The sequence below is a fragment of the Macaca thibetana genome, chromosome 16, assembly GCF_024542745.1.
Source record: "Macaca thibetana thibetana isolate TM-01 chromosome 16, ASM2454274v1, whole genome shotgun sequence".
NCBI classification, from domain to species: Eukaryota; Metazoa; Chordata; class Mammalia; order Primates; family Cercopithecidae; genus Macaca; species Macaca thibetana.
The window spans coordinates 1291281-1313738 of NC_065593.1; the positions used below are offsets into that span (position 1 = coordinate 1291281).

General features: G+C 36.0%; 1 protein-coding gene across 7 annotated transcripts in view; it reads right to left on the reverse strand.

Moving 5' to 3' along the window:
* Nucleotides 1–22458, reverse strand: part of CCDC144A (coiled-coil domain containing 144A) — a 108099-nt gene that overhangs the window by 26119 nt on the left and 59522 nt on the right. For 6 of the 7 annotated variants that reach the window (XM_050763860.1, XM_050763856.1, XM_050763861.1 and 3 more), the window contains 7 exons: nt 21517–21550; nt 21093–21234; nt 14522–14735; nt 10462–10645; nt 9775–9903; nt 6863–7816; nt 4562–4699 (listed from right to left, as the gene is read on the reverse strand). In XM_050763860.1, coding sequence (XP_050619817.1) covers nt 4562–4699; nt 6863–7816; nt 9775–9903; nt 10462–10645; nt 14522–14735; nt 21093–21234; nt 21517–21550 — 1795 coding nt within the window. The remainder of the gene's footprint in view (nt 1–4561; nt 4700–6862; nt 7817–9774; nt 9904–10461; nt 10646–14521; nt 14736–21092; nt 21235–21516; nt 21551–22458) is intronic. The other variant, XM_050763857.1, reaches the window with a different exon arrangement.

A 22458-nucleotide genomic window follows, 5' to 3' on the forward strand; every position in this document is an offset into this window, starting at 1 on the left:
TGTTCTCACTTATAAGTGGGAGCTAAACATTGGGTACACTTGGACATAAAGACAGGAGCAATAGACACTGGGGACTATAAGAAGGGGGATTGGGTTGGGGACAATGATTGAAAAATGACACGCCAGGTACTATGCTCACTACCTGGGTGATAGGTTCAATTGTGCCCTAAACCTAAGCATTATGTAATATACCTTTGTAACAAACCTGCACATGTACCCCCTGAATCTAAAATAAAAGTTAAGAAAGAGAAAGAATAAATAAGATAAAAATAAAATGCCCTTTATAACTTGCAACAAAAAAACACCAATAATATTCTTCACAGAAATGGAAAAAACAATCCTAAAATTCATATGGAACCACAAAAAAGCTAGACTATACAAGCCAAGCCTGAGGGAAAATAACAAAGCTGGAGGCATCTCTCTACCTGACTTCAAAATATATTTCAAGGTTATAGTAACCAAAAGAGCATGGTCTTGGTATAAAAACAGAAAATTAAACCAATAAACCAATGGAACAGAATAGAGAACTCAGAAATAAATCCACATATTTACAGACACCTGATTTGCAACAAAAGTGTCAAGAACATACATTGGGGAAGGAACCCTCTCTTCAACAAATGGGACTGGGAAAACTGGATATCTGGAAAAAGAAGAATGAAACCAGGTCCCTATCCTTCACCATATACAAAAATCAACTCAAAATGGATTAAAGACTTAAACATGAGATACAAAATTATAAAACTACTACAAGAAAATACAGGGAAAATGCTTCAGGTCAAGGCAAAGATTTTATAGCTAAGTTATCACAGGCATATGCCAAAAATAAGCACAGGCATAAAAACAAAAATAGGTAAGTGAGGCTATATTAAAATTAAGTTTCTTCACAGCAAAGGAAGCAACCAACAGAGTGAAAAAAACTACCAAAAATCTGTAGACAGGGAGACAATATTTACAAATCTATTCATCTGAGAAAGTCTAATATCTAGACTATACCAGGAATTCAAACAACTCAACAGTAAAAAGTAGTTAATAATCCCCCTAAAATGCAGACAAAGAATTTAAGGAGACATTTCTAAAAAGAAGATGTATGAATAGCCACAAAAATATGGAAAAGTTCTCAACATCACTAACAGGAAAATGGAAATAAAATCCCAAATGAGATATTGTCTCACCACAGAATGGCTACTATCAAAAACAAACAAACAACAATAACAACAACAACAAAAAACAACACAAACAAAGTCCCAAAAGTAAAAAATCGTGGTGAGGTTGGGGAGAAAAACAAAACTCTTATGCACTTGTGGAGGAGATGAGGAAGGAAGGAGATACACGATTTGAAGTATAAAGTTGAAAAAACTAGAAATACTTGATTAATAACCAAAAATCAGACATTGTACCTGATTTCAATGAACTGAAATTCTAAAAGTGATAAGCAGCTTTGGGTATTTATTAATCAATCTAGGATTCAGTCTTCATTTCGATTTCCTCAATGAGGAAATAAAAAAATATTATGGAATCAGTTTTAATAATCTCAGAAGTAAAACAAATGTAGTGTCCTTTGAGTGTTAAGCTATTAAACACAATTTCCCCTTTACCTTACTTCAAGCTCATTTGTATGGAGAAGGGAAGAGCGTCTCATCTTTATGTTGTACCAAAATGCTTCTCCATATCATATAAATTGACTCTGAAATTTTGAATTTCATACAACCAATTCGACTACTTGTTTCTGATAAATGCCTGGACATGACCTGATTTCTAGTTGCTGCACTCCTGGAAGTTATTCTTTGAATGGGTTTATTCAATGAATTATGTGTTAAGTATTTATTCAATGAATTATGTGTTGAACTATAAAAGCATAGCTATGAATCTCTGTTTAAGCAAAAGGAGGTAAATGCAGGGAACTCTGGTTTCTGAGAATGTAGGATCTGTGCCAAGAAGAGAATTCAGCTCTGGGGGTGTACAAGAGAACCAGGTGCTGTGTCAAAAGAGGATCTAACTGTGAACTGCAACATGACGAATTAGCTCAATTTCCAACAAGGAAAGATGACAGCCTAGACTTAACCCTGCCCTTCATAGTTAGTTAAAATCTACACGTGACTCTATGAGTTAATAAAACATAATGCAATAAATAGTAGACAGAGTCAGCATATCCTGTGGCCAGGATTTGATGGAAATGGGAGTGAAGAGAGAGCCACTGGGTGAGAGACAAAAGGTATGACTGGAGAAAAAAAAATAATGGGATCTGTCTTCGTAAGCCTGACTCTCATCATGTCATGGAGTCAACAAGGCATAAGCTGGCTATACGCTCCTTCACGAAGCAAAAAGTGAAATTAAAGACATTCTACTACTTGAATTTCTATTCTTACGTAAGACAACTGGTAATAAGCAACAAGACTGAAAACGAGTTTTCCTAAAATGTGATTTGCTGCTGGCATAAGGATAGACATAGCTCAATATATTAGAATTGAGAATCCAAACACAAACCCACACTTTTATGGTCAACTGATTTTCAACATGGGTGTAAAAAAATTAAATGAGAAATGAATAGATTTTTCAACAAATGGTGCTGGGACAACTGTATATCCACATGCAAAAGAATAACGGTGGACTTTCACCAAATCTCATATCTAAAAGTAACAAAATAGAACCAGTAAATGTAAGAACTAAAACTATAAAATTCCTAGAAGAAAACATAGCCATGAATCTTTGTGACTGCAAAAAAAAAAAAAAAAAAAAAAAAAAAAAAATTAACTGGACTTCATCAAAATTTAAACTTCTGTGCTTGAACAGAGACCATCAAGAAAGTGAAAAGGAGGCTGGGCATGGTGGCTTACAGCTATAATCTCAACACTTTGGGAGGCTGAGGTTGGAGGATTGCTTGAGCTCAGGAGTTCAAAACCAGCCTGGGCAACATAGTGAGGCCTTCTCTCTACAATTTAAAATTATATAAATTTTGAAAACATAATAAATCATAAAAAAGAAAATAAAAAGGGAAGCCATGGAAAATATTTGGAAACATCTCCGATAAGGGACTTACACCGAGGGTATATAAAGAACTCTTAAAGTTCAGAAATTTAGGACAACCCAATTTTAATGTGGGCAAAGGATTTGAATAGACATTTCTCCAAAGAAGATATACAAATGGCTCATAAGCACATAGAAACGGGCTTAAAGTCATTCATTACTAGGGAAATGTGAATCAAAACCACATTGATTTTGATCAATGTGGTATGAGGTACCACTTCATACCTCTAGGTTGGAATCCTTTTTCAATCAAAAATATGAAAATATTGGCAAGGATGTGGAGAAATTAGAACCCTCATACAATGCTGATGGGAATGTAAAATGGTGCAACCACTTTGGAAAGCAGACTGGCAGCTCCTCAAAAGGTTAAGCAAAGAGTTGCCATATGACCCAGAAATTCAACTCATATGTATACACCCAAGAGAAAGGAACACATATGCAAACACAAAAACTTGTACATAAAAGTTCACAGCAGCATGATTAGTAATAGCCAAAATATGGAAAAAATCCAAAGGTCCATCACCTGATGAATGGCTAAATAAATGAGTGGTATGTCTATGCCGTGGAAAATTATTCAGCGATAAGGTGAAATTAAATACTGATACATGTTACAACACAATGAACCTTAAAAATGTTATGCTTAGTAGAAGCCAGTCACAAAAGACTACCACATATTGTGTAATCCAACTGATATGTAGTGTCCAGAGTGGGCTAATCTATGGAAACAAAACAGATTGCTGGCTCTTTCCAGGGTCATGAAAATATCCTACAGTTGATGATGGTGATGGTTACACACTCTGGGAATATACTAAGAGACCATGAATTGTACACGTTCAATGGGTAAACTGTATGGTATGAGAAGTATGTCTCAGTAAAATTGTTTTTAAAAATTCAGTGGTAGAATCTAGATACATCTCTTAATTCTGTACTTTGGATGTACATACTATACATGATTTGTAAAAAAGCACAATATACTTAAAATGAAAGGAAAATGAAGGAAGTGCCTAACGTTTCAAGTAGTTTGTAAATTAAAACATTTGCATTTTGAAGAATAGTACTATAGCCTTTCTGTACAAGTTATCCTGAAATTCATGAAATAAATATACACAGATTCTGTACCCATTCACAAAAGTAAAGATAAGAAATAAGACAATTTTCTGGAACATTCTATTAAGCATTATCCTACAATTTAATCTGGCTTGCCTCACCATGGCAATAGAGAAATTACTAAAAAATACCACTTCACAGAAAAAAAAAAAAGTCTCTCAACTTCTGTGAGGAATACTGAATAATTCCCAACTTTCTTAAGGGTCTTTGGAAATGATCCTTATTTTTAAAATGTATGTACTTATGAGGAGAAAAGGACAGAATGAAAGCCAGAGGTTAAGAAACAAGTGCATTATAAACATAATAAAATTGTAATAAAATGAATTATAATAAAAATACAAAAGAAAGTCATCCACTGCAATTAGTATCCTAAAACATCTGACATTATTTCACCACCTATAGATTAACTGTTGATATGTTTCATACATACTTCACTTCTGATTTGACCCAATTTCTTCTTTGAATTGAGTGTCTCATCTAAATTAATGTGACAACGTGATGTAGCCTCTGATGTAGGTTGTTGTTTTAGGGGATCGGTCCATTCTTGTTGGAGTTGTCTCATAACTACCTGTGAAGGTATTTTTAATTGTTACTGATTTATAAATCACCTTATTATTAAATTATGGTAGTAAGATTTAACTCTAACATACATACCTTGAAAAATATCAACACATATATGGTTCACCTCCTTATGTGCACACATTCTTGTTTATTATTGAATTCAGTCAAGGACATAGAAGGTGTTATCTTCCTGCCAAATCAGTTTTCTGTTAACTTAGGCAATAGATTCAGCCCACTATTCACTCTTCCCTGAAACATCTGCAATGCTTAACAACCTACTGAAGTCTAAAATAGAAATCAGTGTGTGGGTGGGGCTGTTGGTGGTATATCCCACACTGTGAAATGTTTTCCCCTTCTTTTTTATTAGAAGCTCAAATCAACCTCAGAGTTCCTTGCATATTCAATTGCCTGCTCAGATCTTTCCAAAAGATTTTTATCTCAGAATACAAGTAAAATTCCAATGGCCTTTGAGGCCCTAGGTAACCTGGCCTCTACCTCCCTCCTGACCTCAGCTCCTACAACTATCTCACCTATTCAGTCCATTCCTGCTATATGTGGAATCCTGCCACCTCTCATTAGTTTGAAAATGGGACTCAATGCCAAACAAGTAAATCACAGATAGCCACAATTACCTCTGTACTGGTCAAAGTTATATCTGAATGATAGGTAGTGAGACTTGAAATGAAAATTATGAGCAAATTCTTTGTAAAAACATTCAAAGTAAATTATAAATACCAGTGGTAAGATTAAATCTAACATGGCTTTTCTGAAATTCACATCTGTCCCAAATTATGACTTAATAAAAAGTAAATGCCTTTAGGTGGGGGTGCGATGGCTCACGCCTGTAATCCCAACACTTTGGGAGGCTGAGGCTGGTGGATCACCTGAGGTCAGGAGTTCAAGACCAGCCTGGTCAACATGGTGAAACCCCATTTCTACTAAAAATACAAAAATTACAGCGCAAGACTCCATCTCAAAAAAAAAGAAAGAAAGAAAGAAAGAAAGAAAGAAAGAAAGAAAGAAAGAAAGAAAGAAAAGTAAATGCCTTTAAAGAATTGAGAGGTCATAACAAGTAATTTGAGACTGAAATTGTCTCAGATTTAAGTCAAATTGATATGAATAAAAATAAGATTATACCAACTTAAATACATCACAAAACTACTGAAGGAAAAGTATTATGAGATACAGGAGTACACTTCAGTTCACCTGGGAAATCTGGAATTAATGGTCAAAGTAACCCTCCTCACTGAATCTTAATTTCAAAATACTCACGTCAAATATGAGCATTTCTGTTTATCTGCTTCATCATCGTCTTAAAACAGGGCCACATAAAGGCACTGCAATGATCATTTCAGCAGCATAAGACTACATTGTGAGTATTAGTCTGTACCTATTAACACTGCAACTGAACTTAAAATTTCATAGATGACACAATTTCTTTACTCAAAGTAAAGCATCTTTCAGGTTTAACTTCTTTTTTGCTGTACATTTCTAGGCTGATATAGCAAATACATTTATCATCTATATATTTTTATATTTAACTAGATACTGAGGGAAGAGAGAGACCCTCTCACATTGTTTTATATTGTTTAATACTCAGAAAAGGAAAGAGAAGAGAAACTAAAGGCAGGTAGCCCAGCACCTAGGAACCAGACCCGAAACCAGGCCTGGGCCTGCTTGACCCAAACCTGGTAGTTAAAATTCAACCCCTGACCTAGCAACTGATGTTATCTATAGATTCCAGACATTGTATGGAAAGACATTGTGAAACCTCCTGTTCTGTTCTGTTTCACTCTGACCGCTGGTGGCGCTCGCAGCCCCTGTCACGTACCCCCTGGCTTGCAGCCCCTGTCATGTACCCCCTGGCTTGCAGCCCCTGTCATGTACCCCCTGGCTTGCTCAATCAATCACGACCCTCTCATGTGGACCCCCTTAGAGTTGTGAGTCCTTTAAAGGGACAGAAGTTGAGCACCTGACGAGCTCGAACTTTAAGAGGCTAGCCTGTCGATGCTCCCAGCTGATTAAAGCCACTCCCTTCACTATCTCCATGTCTGAGGGGTTTTGTCTGCGGCTTGTCCTGCTACAGATACACCATTTAGCCATAACCAAATATTACTTTACATTTTCTATCAGGAAGATTGAAAAATATTTTATCTTTCTTAATACTTACTTTTCTTCGTGCTTTCTCTTTCTCACATTGATGCATTCTTTCTTGTAAATGATTATATTCATCCATCAACTCCTTGTTCTTCTCTTGTAGTGAAAGAATCTTCTTTTCACTCTCAGCTTGAAGATTTTTGGCAAAAGCATGAAATTGGTCTTGGATAGTACTGATTGTCTTTTCCTGACTGTTAGCTTTCTTGTGAGCATCATCAAGTTGCTGTGGAAGCAATGTATTTTCACTTTGTAGTTGAGATAATCTCTCCTCTACAGATTCCTGCTTGGCAATGTATTTCTTCAGTTTGTGTTGTTCAGTTTGGTACATTTGTTCAATTTCTTTCTTCTCACAGTGTGTTTGGCTGAGGTCTCTTTGCAAACGTTCCAAAATCAAACTCTTTCTTTCAACAGCATCTCTTGTGTTATGGAGCTGAATTTGTAGGCTGCTGATTTTACTTTCAGCATTAGAAAGTTTTTCAGAAAGAATCTCAGTCTTAGCTTGTAGGTCAGACATATCAACCTTTTTCTTGTCCTGTAAATGAACCCACTCTTGTCTTGTTCTCTGGAAATCAAGTTTTGGGTCTCTTGATGTCTGACTTTCATCACAATCACGTAGAGCAGCAGCCAGTCTACAGCGATACGATTCCATTTCTATTTCCAGTCTTTCTTGGTTCTGTTTCTTATTTTCCAGTTCAGAATTGAGTATTTTATTCTCAGCTGTCAGATCGTTCAGCTGTCCACTGTACTGCAGTATTGTTTTTGTTAATTTTTCCTCATTTAGTTTTATAATTTTTTGAAGGTTATCATTCTTTTCTTTCACAACCTCAATGTCTTCAAAATATTTCTTTTCCTTTTGCTGGTTCTGATTATTTACTGTATCTATTTCCAGTCTCAGCAAGGCAATTTCTTCCTGCAACATGCAATTTTCATGCAAGAGATCCTTTTCTTTTTTATGCCTATGAGAAATCTAAGTAAGAAAGGAAACATTTAGTAGCACTCAATAAAATGACATATCATGATTTCCTCTGAAATTAAAGAATAACCTGAACATGTATACAATGAAAAGATTGCCATAAGTGGATATCCAACTGGAAAAAAATATTGGATCGAAACTTCAAACCTCATAGAACATAAATTCCCAAAACTTGAATAAATTTATTTGAAGATAATGAATCCATGAAAGTAAAAAATAAATGACTGGAGCATTTTTAAGCATCTCGAATTCGAAGACTTTCCCTGAATTACAACAAATTCAAAGGCATAAAATGAAAGATTAATAAATGTGACTACATTAAAAAATTGGCTTTACACTCTAACATCTAACCTATACACCACCCTATAGTAAAAGCTGTAGCTTTGCATATATCTGGACAAAGGAAATTTCCCAACTTTAAGTTCTGTTTTTTTTTTTTTTCCTGAGAATATTCTATAGCCATTTTATTTTTCTAACATTTTTATTGTCAGTTATATAAGAATTACATTTATTCATAAATGCTAAATCTAAGCATTATATTAGGTTTTTTTTTTGTTTGTTTTTTTTTTGAGACAGGGTCTCCACTCCATCACTCAGGTTAGAGGGCAGTGGCACAATCAAGACTTACCGTAGCCTTGGCCTCCCAGGCTCAGGTGATTCTCCCACTTCAGCCTCCTGGGTAGCTGAACTAGAGGCACACGCCCCCCCACCCAGCTAAATTTATTTGTACTCTTTGTAGAGATGGAGTTTCGCCATGCTGCCCAGGCTGGTCTGGAACTCCTGGGCTCAAGCGATCCACCCACCACAGCCTTCCAAAGTGCTGGGATTACAGGCATGAGCCCCTGCGCCTGGCCTTGTACCAAGCACTTATACATACATCACTGAACTCATTTATGTCACAATTCTGAAAGGAGAGGTCAAAAACTATGCAAGCTGAAGGATTTTCCCTAGGTCCTCTTACTTTACTTCTAGTGCTCTTCCACCAAATCTGGATTACTTCTGTGTTGTAAATATAGAAATATAGCAATAACTTCTGTTTCCTCTTTATAATGTTTGAAACAGAAATAAGCATGAAACAGGGGAACAAAATACTTACCAATAAATTATCACTAAGTTTATATTATGGCATATCATTGTTTTCAAAGTTCTTTGCACTGATATGAGACGTTACTTGGAGCAAACTGTTACTCTCCTCAAAAGTAAGGGGAATGGCATCTGAAGTATAGCCTCTGAACTGGCTTTACATTTCATCTTTACTACCAATGGAAATAATAATGTGACCTCTCCATTAATATGTTAGGAAGATGAAATCATGTCTGAAAACTAGAATGTCTGTTGTTAGTAGCAAGGGTTTTGAGATTGTGGAAAGATCATTAATTCCTATGAAAAATAACAAAGGTTTCTCCTTTGGATAAGGCTACTGTGAATGTCACTACTCGACTCTTGCAGAGTTGAATTAAGAACATGACTTTGGGCCAGGCATGGTGGCTCACGCCTGTAATCCCAGCACTTTGGGAGGCCGAGGCGGATGGATCACAAGGTCAGGAGATCGAGACCATCCTGTGAATGGCAAAACCCCATCTCTACTAAAAATACAAAAAATTAGCCAGGCGCGGTGGCGGGCACCTGTAATCCCAGCTACTTGGGAGGCTGAAGTGGGAGGATGGCATGAACCCAGGAGGCGGAGCTTGCAGTGAGCAGAGATTGCGCCACTGCCCTCCAGCCTGGGCAACTGAGTGAGACTCCGTCTCAAAAAAAAAAAAAGAACATGATTTTATCCAATGGGCCAAAACTGCCAGAACCACTATCACCACCCTTAAATGTGTGTATGTGTGTGTGTGTGTGTGTGTGTGTGGTTCAAAAATCCATTATACTTTCCAAGTTGCATAGAGTTGTTTTTTAAAAATACATTCACATACAAAAATATATTTGGAAATAACTAAAGAAAATACCTCAGAATTAATTTTCTTTTGAGCAATTTCTAGCTCCTTTTGTTTACTCGTCAGAATCTGATCTTGTAATATTCTGGCATTCTGTTCTTCAGAAAGTTGCTTCTGGACATCGTTTCGCTCCTGCACAACCTAGAGATAACATGGAGCTTTTGGTCTAATAGCACTGAAAAAGAAAGTCTAAAAGGTTAATTAAGAGCAGACTTTCTCTTATAAAACGGTTAAAAGGAAGTAGCTTGTTAAAGCACAAGAACTTTTATCCCTCAAGAATCGCTCAAATCTTAATTGCACACATGACAGCTAAATTTGTCAAAGAGAAAAACAGTTCTTAAATATGGGAAGATACAGCATTGTGAAATAAAATTTCTTTCAAAACATTTAACTAGTGTCATTATAGTTTCAAAGCTATTTAGCCTGTATATTAACATAAACAATGTGCAAATGAACATCTATGTTAGTGATTAAACTCAACTTATCCTCCATTCTGAAAACACAGACTAAGCATCTACTAGATACCAAGGTTTACAGTAAATAATTTTAACTATAAATGCCATGGTTCATTTTTAAGAGGAGATAACAGTTTTGGTTTGTTTTAAACCTAAATTATATACATGAACCCAAAAAAATTATAAGTAATATTGATGAAACATAAAGTTAGAAATATGAAGTTTTCACCAAAGATTAATCTACCAGATCCAAGTTGTTTCTTACTGTCTTCAACTCCTTAACGAGTCTTCTCAGTGTCCATTTAAGTCGTTGCTTCATTTCAACCTCTTTCCCACATTCCTCTTCTTTTAGTCTTAACCGTTCACTATATTTATTATATAACATGACAGCATTTCCTTTCTCCTCTTTTTCTTGTTTTAAGGCAAGTCTGCAGTTAAATATGGATTACATTAAAATGTGTTTTGTTAGAAAATAAAAAAGTTGATTTCGTTATCTGGCTCTTCTCATGTGGGTTTATTATCCTCATAGAAACCCCTATGCTCTTCTTTCCTTTCTAGTTCTCATGCTTTTAATTTCTCACTTCAGTCTCTTTCAAGGGACATATATATTTAAAAGGTAGTGAGGAAAGAAACAGTCCATTACCTGGTAAGTTTCGGTTACTAGTAGCCCTGGTAAATATTACCGAAAAGCATATTTGAAATGTTTCAGTAAAGTAACAAGTTGAAGAAAATTACTTCTTTTTCACGTTATGCAAGTTGAAAATTAGTTAATTAGAACAGATCATTTAGAGTTAGCTAATTTAAAAGAAGTTACTGTTTACAAACAAGTTTAGAAATTCACTAGAAATGCATTTTCGTCTTTATGAAATATTGTATGTATAGCCATAAAAATCATTTACAGTGTAAGATAACACCTTCAGATGTCATTCACACAACATGTATCTGCAGATTACTGTAATCCAAGACTAGGCTAAGCTGTCTAGTAACTGTTACCCCCATCCTTTTTATGTTTCTCTTTTTGGTAACACTTTCAACTTATCTTCTTGATTCTTATGTATTTTATAAGCAATTTTAAAATCTCTTTTTGGAACAAGACAGGATCTAATATCTAATATAAAAGTAAAGGATAATGTGTGTTTCAGCATTGAATTTGGAATTAATTTTTTCTGCATATGAGAGATATGGAATAAACTAATCATCAATTACTTTCCATTTTACTTCTTATTTCATGCATGTTTAGAATAAAACTGGGAAGTCCTAGCCAGAGCAATCAGATAAGAGAAAGAAAGACAGGGCATCCAAATTGGAAAAGAGAAAGTCAAACTATCTCTGTTTGCCTATGACATAATCTTTTAGCTTAGAAAACCCTAAAGACTCCTAGATTTGATCAATGAAATCGGTAAAAGTCTCAGGTTACAAAATCAATGTACACAAATCAGTAGCACTAGTAAACATCAAGAATGACCAAGGTGAGAATCAAATCAAGAACCTAATCCCTTTTACAATAGCTGCAACAACAAAAAAAAATCTAGGAATATACTTAACCAAGGAGGTGAAAGATCTCTACAAGAACTAGAAAGCACTGCTGAAGGAAATAATAGATGACACAAACAAATGGAAATATGCCCTATGTTCATAGATTAGAAGAATCAATACAGTGAAAATGACCATATTAACCAAAGCAATCTACAGATTTGATGCAATTCCTATCGACGTACCACTGTCACTCTTCACAGAATTAGAGAAAATACTCCTAAAACTCACAGGGAATCAAAAAAGAGCCTGAATAGCCAAAGCAATCCCAAGTAAAAAAACGAAGCCAGAGGCATCACATTACCAGATTTCAAACCATACAAGGCTAAAGTAACCAAAAGAGCATGGTACTTGTATAAAAGTACATACATAGACCAATGGAACGGAGTAGTGAACCTAGAAATAAAGCCAAGTATGTATAACCAACTGACCTTTCACAAAGTGTACAAAGACATAAACTGGGCAAAGAACACCCTATTCAATAAATGGTGTTGGGAAAATTGAATAGCCACATGTAGAAAAAAGAAACTGGATCCCTATCTCTAACCATATATAAAAATTAACTCAAGATGGATTAAGCCTAACATGGTGGCTCACATCTGTAATCCTGGTGCTTTGGGAGGCCAAGGCAGGAGAAGGGCTTAATCCCAGGAGTTTGAGACCAGCCTGGGCAACATAGCGGGACCTTATCTCCACCAAAAATATATATATACACACATATAATATATATATAACATATTATATATTTATATATATATATATATTTTTTTTTTTTTTTCTTTTCTTTGAGACAGAGTCTCATTCTTTTGCCCAGGCTGGAGTACAGTGACATGATCTCGGCTCACTGCAACTTCCGCCTCCCGAGTTCAAGCGATACTCTTGCCTCAGCCTCCCGAGTAGATGGGAATACACACATGCGCCACCACACCCAGCTAATGTTGGTTATTTTAGTAGAGACGGGGTTTCATCATGTTGGTCAGGCTGGTCTCGAACTCCTGACCTCGTGATCTGCCCACCTCGGCCTCCCAAACTACTGGGATTACAGATGTGAGCCACCAAGCCCGGCCCCCAAAATTATTTTTTTAATTAAAAAAGAGATGGATTAAAAACTTAAATCTATAACCTGAAACTACAAAAAAATCTGAAAGAAAGCCTAGGAAAAAACTCTTTTGGGCACTGGCCTAGGCAAAGAATTTATGATGAAGACCCCAGAACTAAATGCAACAAAAACAAAAATAAATAAATGGGACCTAATTAAATGAAAGGGCTGGCCTAGCATGGTGGCTCAGACCTATAATCTCAGCACTTTGGGAGGCTGAGGTGGGCGAATCACCTGAGGTCGGGAGTTCGAGACCAGCCTGACCAACATGGAGAAACCTTGTCTCTACTAAAAATACAAAACTAGCCGGCGTGGCGGCACGAGCCTTTAATCCCAGCTACTTGGGAGGCTGAGGCAGGAGGATCACTTTAACCCAGGAGGCAGAGGTTGTGGTGAGCTGAGATCATGCCATTGCACTCCAGCCTGGGCAACAAGAGTGAAACTGTCTCAAAAAAGAAAAGAAAAGAAAGGAAAAGTCTTCTGCACAGCAAAATAAATAATCAGAGTAAACAGACAATGCACAAAATAGGAGAAAATATTTGCAAACTATGCATCTGACAAAGGACAACAAATCAACAAGAAAAATGAAAATAATCCCATCAAAAAGTGCACAAATGACATGGACAGATATTTCTCAAAAGAAGATGCACAAATGGCCAACAAACATATTTTAAAATGCTCAACATCACTAATATTCTGGGAAATGCAAACTAAAACAACAAGGAGCTATAACCTTACTCCAGAATGCTCATTATTAAAAAGTCAAAAAAAAATAGATGTTGGTGCAGATGTGGTGAAAAGGGAATGCTTATACACTGCTAGTAGGGATGTAAATTAGTACAACCTCTATGAAAAACAGTAGAGAGGTTTCTCAAAGAACTAAAATAGAGCTACCATTCAATCCAACAATCCTCTACTGGGTATCTACCCAAAGGAAAAGAAATCATTATATCAAAAAGACACCTGCAAATGTATGTCGATTGCAGCACATTTCACAATTGCAAAGATATGGAAGTATTCCATCAACTGACGAATGGAATAAATAATATGTGGTATGTATATGCTATATATATTCTGGGCTGGGCATGATGGCTCACTCCTTTAATACTAATGATTTGGGAGGCCAAGGCAGAAGGAATGCTTGAGGTCGGGAGTTGGAGATCATCCTGAGCAACATAGTGAGACCCTGTCTCTACAAAACACTTAAGAAGTTAGCCAAGCATGGGAATGTGCACCTGGAGTCCCAGCTACTTAGGACGCTGAGGCAGAGGATGGAGTTCAAGGCTGCAGGGAGGTATGGTCACACCAGTGAACTCCAGCCCCAGGCACAGAGTGAGACCCTGTGTCTACAAATAATAATAATGATAAAAGATGTTCCTTATATCATTAATTATAGATACAAGGTAATTTTAAAACCCAAATTACAATTTGTTAAATGAATAACAAGATTTTATATGGTGGACTTCTATATGGCTATTAAGACTGCAAAGAATATGCATTTATTTATTAGAAGAGTTCACAGTTAACCATTTGTTTTATTATTTCCAAGAATTTCATATTCCACAAAACCGAGGTTTCTCCCCCATTAATCCCAGGTGGTAAGTCAGCAATTACAAAAATTCTGATACATTATCTTTAGTATAAATATTTCTTTAGAACTAGAATATCATACCTCAAACTGTACAGCTGTTTCTCCAATTCAATTTTTTGAAGCTCTAACTGTAATTCTGTCTTTTTTGTTTCAGATAGCTCCTTTTGTAGTACACTGACCATATTTTCTGTTTGCTTAATTTTTACTGTAAGTTGTTCATAGTCATTATTCTTAAGTTTCAGTAAGTGTTCATAGAAACAAAATGTGTCTTGGATTCTTGATAGGCTAACAGAATCTGTGTCAGGGAGAAAACAAGGTGGAAATAAAATATATGAGTACTTTTTAGGGATAAAGGACTGTGCATTTTAACATTGTCTCCTTCATATATTGAACAAATATGCACTGAGTGTCTACAGTGTGGCATTCTACTAAGCTCTGCAGATAAAACAGACAAGACCTTTACTCTCATTTAGCCTTAAGTGTAGTGAGGAACAAAGACAACAAAAGTGACAATTATAAACTCAGACAGATGGTGTAAGAAAACAGAGTTCTATGATCACATAGGGGAATTTGATCTATAGTGGGCCCAGGGAAGATTTCCCTGAGGAAATAAAGGGTGAGAAGGAAGCAGTTAAGCAAAGGGGTAGAGAAGTATTCTAGCCAGTGGACAGCAGTGCTGAAGCTCTGCTGCAATCTGCTTCTGGCCACGATGGACAGCAAGTACTGATTTACCTTCTTGCCTGAGACAACCAAAAAGAAAACAGACAAAATACATTCTACAATCATTTACCAGGCAGTGAACTTCAGGTAATGAAGACAATGATCCCCGTAAGACAGAAAACAAATGAAATTCATACCAACACTCCAGCTCCCTGCCTTCACAGAGTTTCCAGGCTACTGCACAGAGAGAAAAAACTGACATAGAGTCCACCAGATTCCCTGAGATGAGATGATGAAGCTGAGAGTCTGGTAAAGCCAAGGCAGGCAGAGATCACAAAACAGAACACCGGAAAGGAGGCAGAGTACAGGGAAAGAACACTGAAGATCTACAAAAATACCTCCTGGGCATCTAGCAGAGTAACAAACAGCACATGTGTTTCAGAAAACCGCCCCAGACCAAGGGGGAAAAACATCTAAAAAACACTGGAAAGAAACATGTCTGGTGCTCACAATGTGCCAAAAAGAGTGTCCATTCCCGTGAGTGATGCTGGGAAAACTCAGACTTCGTATGGCAATGAATAGTCATCACAAAGATCTTGCCTCAGGAGCAGGAAATTCAACCAAATCATAAAAGCAAGATCAGAAAGATCGAGTTATTCATATGGAACTCAACTATATATTAAAATTAAGCTCAAGCAGATAGGCAGAGGCATGGAAGATTTTTTTAAGCAAACTACACTTGCAGAGATTCAAATTACAATGTCAAGAATGAAAGCTACAATGGATGGAAGTGAATACAGATTAGACATCACCAAACAGAAGATTCATAAATTTTAGACATCAGTGAACTATAAGAAAACTTCAAGCAGGAATAAGTCCCCAAAGAGGGAAAAAGAGAGACAGAAAGATAAAAAAAAAATGGTCAAAACTTTCTAAATGTAAAGAAAACTATAATCCTACAAATCCAGAAGTATCTGGCTGGGAGAGAGGAAATGAAAGTATACCATTCTAATTTTCTTTTTTTTTAAATTTCAATAGGTTTTTGGGTAACAGGTGGTCCTTGGTTACATGAATAAGTTCTTTAGTGGTGGTTTCTGAGATTTTGGTGCACCCACCACCCAAGCAGCATACACTGTTTCTAATCCATAGTCTTTTATCCTTCACCTCCTCCCCCCACTTTTCCCCCCAAGTTCCCAACCTCCATTGTATTATTCTTATGCCCCTGCATCCTCACAGCATAGTTCCCACTTACAAGTGAGAACAGACAATGTTTGGGTTTTCATTCATAATTTTATTATGCCATATATGATATGCCATAATACTTTTGAAGATGGACAGTGATAACTTAAAATCATATACTATACATTGTAGTGCAACCACTAAGATAGAAAAAAATAGTTATTGCTAATAAGCCATAAAAGGAAGATAAAAATAATCACAAAAATTACTGGACTAATTGAGAAGAAGGCAGAAAAAGAAGAAAAGAGAACAAAGAACTGCGGGGACCAATGGAAATCAAACAGCATGATGACAGACAAACCTAACTGTATCAATAAGCACATTATACATGAAACTGGCCTAAAAATCTCAATTAAAATGCAGATTGTAAGGCTGGATAAAAATGCAAGAAGCTACTCCATGCTTCCTATAAAAAAAGTACTTTAAATGTAAAACACAAATTGTTCAAAAGGATGGAAAAAGATATATTAGGCTAAGAGTTGACAAAAGAAGCCTGAGAAGAAATGGCTACGTTTATGCCAAAGTAGATTTCACAGAAAAAAAAACAAAAACCAGCTATAAACACTCATTTCCTAATGACTTAAAAAAGTTCAGGTAATCAAGAACATATAATCTTAAATGTTTGTGCACCTAATAACAGCTTCAAAGTATACGAGGTAAAGATCGATAGAAGAAATAGACAAATTCACACGTACAGTCTGAGATTTGAATATCACTTACTCAATAAGTGATAAAACTAGGGAGCAGCAAATCAGCAAGAATGGAGTAGACTGGAACAACACCATGCTTCTCAAGTACCCAGGGAGCACTTACCAAAACAGACCACATTCTAGGTTCTGCAATCAATCTTAATAAAAGAATTAAGTCAGAAGGATTTAAGTTATACAAAGTATGTTCCCTGACCACAAGGCAATCAAATCAGAAATCAGTAACAAAATATCTCATCAAAATATTCAAATATTTTAAAACAAAGTAACACACATCTAAATAACCCTAGGTCAAAGACATGATGCAAAGAGAAATTAGAGAGTATTTTGAACTGAATGAAAATGAAAATACTACATATCAGGATTTGTGGTACACAGTTAACAGTACTTAAAATTTTTTAGCACTAAACATCTATATTAGAAGACTCTCAAGTCAATGGTCTTGACTTCCTTAAGAAACTAAAAAAAGAGAAGAAACTAAAAAAGAAGAAGAAGAAGAAGAAATTAAACCCAAAGCAAGCAGAGGAAATGATATAATAAACGTCTGCTATGGTCTGACATTTGCATCCTCCCAGAACTCGTATGCTGAAACTTAATCACAGAGGTGATGTTATCAGAAGGTGGGGCTTCGTGGAGGTAATTAGCTCATGGGAGCCAAGCCTTCACGAATGGGATTAGTGCCCTTATGCAATAGACTCCAGAGGGCTCACTCACTTATTCTGCCATGTGAGGACAGGGATCTATGAACCAGGAATTGGTCCCTCACCAGACACCAAATCTGCCAGCACCTAGATCTTGGACTTTTGTGAAAAATCTATTTCTGTTGTTTATAAGTTACCCAGTCTATAGTATTTTGTTATAGCAGGCCAAACAGACCACAACATCAAAGATGAAACCAATAAAACAGAAAAACAATAGGAAAAAATCAGTAAAACCACACACTTTGATGAGGTCAATAAAAGTGATAAAACTCTATTCAGGTTGATCACAAAAAAGAAGATGCAAATTACAATTTCAGAAACATAGTAATATGACATTTTTATAGATTCTACAGATACTAAAAGAACAGCAATATAATAAGGTGAGCTTTATGTGACTAAACATGACAACTTTGATAAAATGGACACTTTCCTTGAAAAACAAAAATTACCAAGGTTCAATCCAGAAGGAATAACCTGAACTGTCTTATAACTATAAAAGAAAATAGAGCATAAGGAACGCCTTCCTAGAAAGAAAACTCGAAGCCCAGATAGCTATGCTGGTGAATTCTACCAAATATTTAAGAAGTAATATAACAACTTTACGTGACCTTTCCCCCACCCTCAAAAAAAAACAGAGGAGAAATACAACTCATTCTGTCACTCTAGCATTACCCTGAACCAGAATCTGACAATGATATTACAAAAACAGAAAACTCCTTCATGAACATAGATGTAAAAATTTAACCAATTTCTCAAGAAACCAAGATATCCTCCTTTAGGTAAGCGAACAACCTCTGGTACAGCCATGCGATAATGAGCTGTCATGCCATGAGAAGACATGAAGGAACCACAAAGCCATATTACCAAGTGAAAGATGCCAGTCTAAAGGCTATACGCTGTCTGATACCAACTATATGACATTTTGGAAAAGGCAAAACTATAGATACCATAAAAAAAGTCAGTGGTTGCCAGGAGCTGGGGAGGGAAGGCGGGAGAAGATGAACAGATGAAGCACAAAGGAGTTTTAAAGCTCTGAAACTACTTTGGATAATACTACAGTGATAAATACATGTCCTCATACCTTTGTCCAAATTCACAGAATGTAAGACACTGAAACTGAACCCTAATATCAACTATGGACTTTGGGTGATTGTGATTATCAATTCAGGATCATCAATGAGATCAAGTGTACCACTCTGGTGAGGATATTGATAATTGTGGAGGCTGTGCACGTGTAGGGGCAGGGAGTACAGGGATAATCTCTGTGCCTTACTTTCAGTTTTGCTGTGAAGCTAAAACTAGTCTAAAAAATAGCCTTGGCCGGGCGCGGTGGCTCAAGCCTGTAATCCCAGCACTTTGGGAGGCTGAGATGGGTGGATCACGAGGTCAGGAGATCTAGACCATCCTGGCTAACACGGTGAAATCCCGTCTCTACTAAAAAAATACAAAAAACTAGCCGGGCGAGGTGGCGGGCGCCTGTAGTCCCAGCTACTCAGGAGGCTGAGGCAGGAGAATGGCGTAAACCCGGGAGGCGGAGCTTGCAGTAAGCTGAGATCCGGCCACTGCACTCCAGCTTGGGTGACAGAGCGAGACCCTGTGTCAAAAAAAAAAAAAAAAATAGCGTTTTAAAATTTTCTAAATAAAATCTTGGCAAATCCAATCCAATGATATATTAGAAGGATAATACATCATAAACAAGTGGGGTTTATCCCCAAATACAGGGTTGGTTTGACATTAAAACATCAGTTATTCACCACATTAAAAAACTAAAAGAGAAGAACCATATGATCATCTCAGTAGATAGAGGCATTTGATAAAACACAACATTCATTCCTGATTTAAAAATAAAAACTCCTCTCAGTAACCAAAGAATACAAGGGAACGTCATCAGCATGATAAAGGGCATCTCTGATAAACCTACAACTAACATGTGTCATGATGAAAAACTGAATACTTTGCCTGTAAGATCAGGAACGATACAGGAATGTCTCCTTTCACTATGTTAGTCAGCATTGTACTGAAGCCAGTGCAGTTAGGAAAGAAAAGAAAAGGAAAGCTACCTGAGTTGAAAGGAAGAAGTAAAACGTCTTTATTCACAATCATGATCACATAATAGGGATGGGTAAAATCCAACCTGTGGGGCAGCTTGTTATTTTTGCAAATAAAGTTTTATTGGAATGCAGCTGTGTTTTTTTAACATACGTACTGTCTATGGCTGGTCTCATACTACAATAGCAGAGTTGATTGGCTGTGACAGAGACCATTTTGTCACAAGTTTAAAATATTTACTATGTTTAACAGTTTGAAAATGAAAAGGTTTGACTACCTTTGGTGTATGTAAAAAAGCTGATTGAATCGAATCTCAATTTTAAAAGTTCATAAGCTACCCAGATTGGAAAAGACAGTTCACCAAAGAAGTTACACAGGTGGTAAATAAGCACATACAGGATGCTCAACATTATTAGTCTTTAGAGTAATGCATATTAAAACCATAATAATATGCATAATACATACCCATCAGAATGGCTAAAATTTCAAAATTAAAAAAACAGCAATAATAACAGCTTGTGATGATACAGAACAATAGGAAATGTCATATACTGCTGGTTGGAATGGAAAATCAATACAAATACTTTGGAAAACAATTCAGCAGTTTCTTAACAAAGAAATACAAAGGGACAGGAAGAGACTTTTTATGGATGATGAACATGTTAACTCTCTTGATTATGGTGATGGTTTCACATGTGCATACGATTGTGTGTTTTACATACATGCAGTCTATCATATATCAGTTATACCTCACTGAAGCTATCAACTGCTGGAACAAACATCTAAGACACCAGGTGGGACACAGAGACAGAGAAGGGTAAAAATGATGCAGGATAAAGCTAAAGGATTCAGATCTCTAACCTTATAGCAATGAGAAGTAGTAGCTGAGTTATAAGCAAAGGAGTAACATGATCAGATCCGAAGTCTTACAAATATATCATTATGAATGCAGAGTAGACCACGGTTTTAGGAGGTGGGCTATTCGAGAAAACAGTTCTAAGATTCCTAAGATTTCCACAGCATTCCAGGTGGAGAAAAAATGGTAACCTGACATTGGGGGAAGGAATAGGAGAGAAACAGAGTCAATAAAAAGACTGGGAGTGCCACTGACAATGAGAAAAGTACAGTGGAGTTAACATAGCTCTTTGGTGTAGAGTATAAGTTAGTTCTCTTTCTATTTTAACACTGAGCATATTTCTGAGATGAGCTTCACTATCACACATCAGTTCTCAGCAATGTATACACACATTACTGCAGGATACATCAAAAGGCTTTGCATTTATGCAATGGTCCTACCTTTACACTCCATTCCAAGTTGTTCAATCAGCAACAAAAAATTCTCATAAGTAGAGTGAGATAACTCACAATCCTCTGAGGCCGTTTCAGATGGCCCCACTGAGTCAGCAAAGTCAGCCTCAGGATGTACTTGGTTTTTGACCTATAAGATAAATAACACTGTTTCAAAATGTCCTCAAAAGATTTATAGCATATGCTAAATGTACAGAAGTGGTATTTCTCCATTTTTTTTTAATGAGCAAAAACACAGGCACTTCTTTAAAGCAACAGATTGCTCTTAAAAGGTACTGTTATCAACAGCTACTGTTTCTTAATCACTTTTTCTAAGCAAACAGCTTTAGAACAAAACATCCTTTTTTATTTTACCTTTTAGAATGTGTTTTTTTTAACATAATATTTTAGATCATTTACTTTTTTACAATACCTTGTTCTTTTCATTAGATGTTTTATCTGCAGGCCTGAAAAAAGAAAAAATTCCTTTTAGAAAAATAGCAAAGATGTAAAATACAAAGAATAATACTATTGTTTTATCATATAAAATATCTGCATTTGTATTACTTCTATTCATCAAGTGTACAAGTAAATTTTTTTACAGGTAATGTAAAATATAGCAATCTTCTACAACAGACATTAAACTATAAACAGAAACAGTAACATTAAGGGATAAAGAAATTTACTACTAATAATATCATTACAAAGAATTAAATTTAGGTCAAGATTTCTGATAGTAAAACCAAAAGAAAAAAAGATGTTACCTGCATTATGTGATAAAAATAAATATACTAGGGTCTTCTCATTGTTGTCCTTTTCAATAAAAACAAGCTTTTATGGGCACTAAAACCTATTTGGAAAATATTACTCACATTCTTATATAAGGGAAACCCCTTTTTAATGATGATATTAGTTAGCTTTTTCTTGACTTACTATGCAGGTACTATGCATCATTCTGAGTACTGTCCATGTGTCAAACTCATATAATCCTCATAACAATTCTGTGAGGTCAGTAACACATTAAGTATTTTATAAAGAAAGAAAATAGGCACAGAAGGGCCATGTGACTTTCCTCAGCCCATACAGCTGGCCAGTAGCAGACGCAGCACTCAAACCCAACAATTCTGCCCCAAAAACATGTGTTTCATGATATGCTGTGAAGGTAATATTTATTTTCAAGTGTTTTAAAGAGAGACGATAGCAGATGAAACCACATTGTCATTCCATTTCTGACTACAACTATAAATAATAATTTCAGAATCTTGCAATTTTTTTCTAATAAAACAACTTCATACAGAGGCAAGTTCAGAAACCTACTTTCAAAAAACTAAAAAGTATTTTTAATGAAATCCAACAACAGGTGTTCATTCATGTA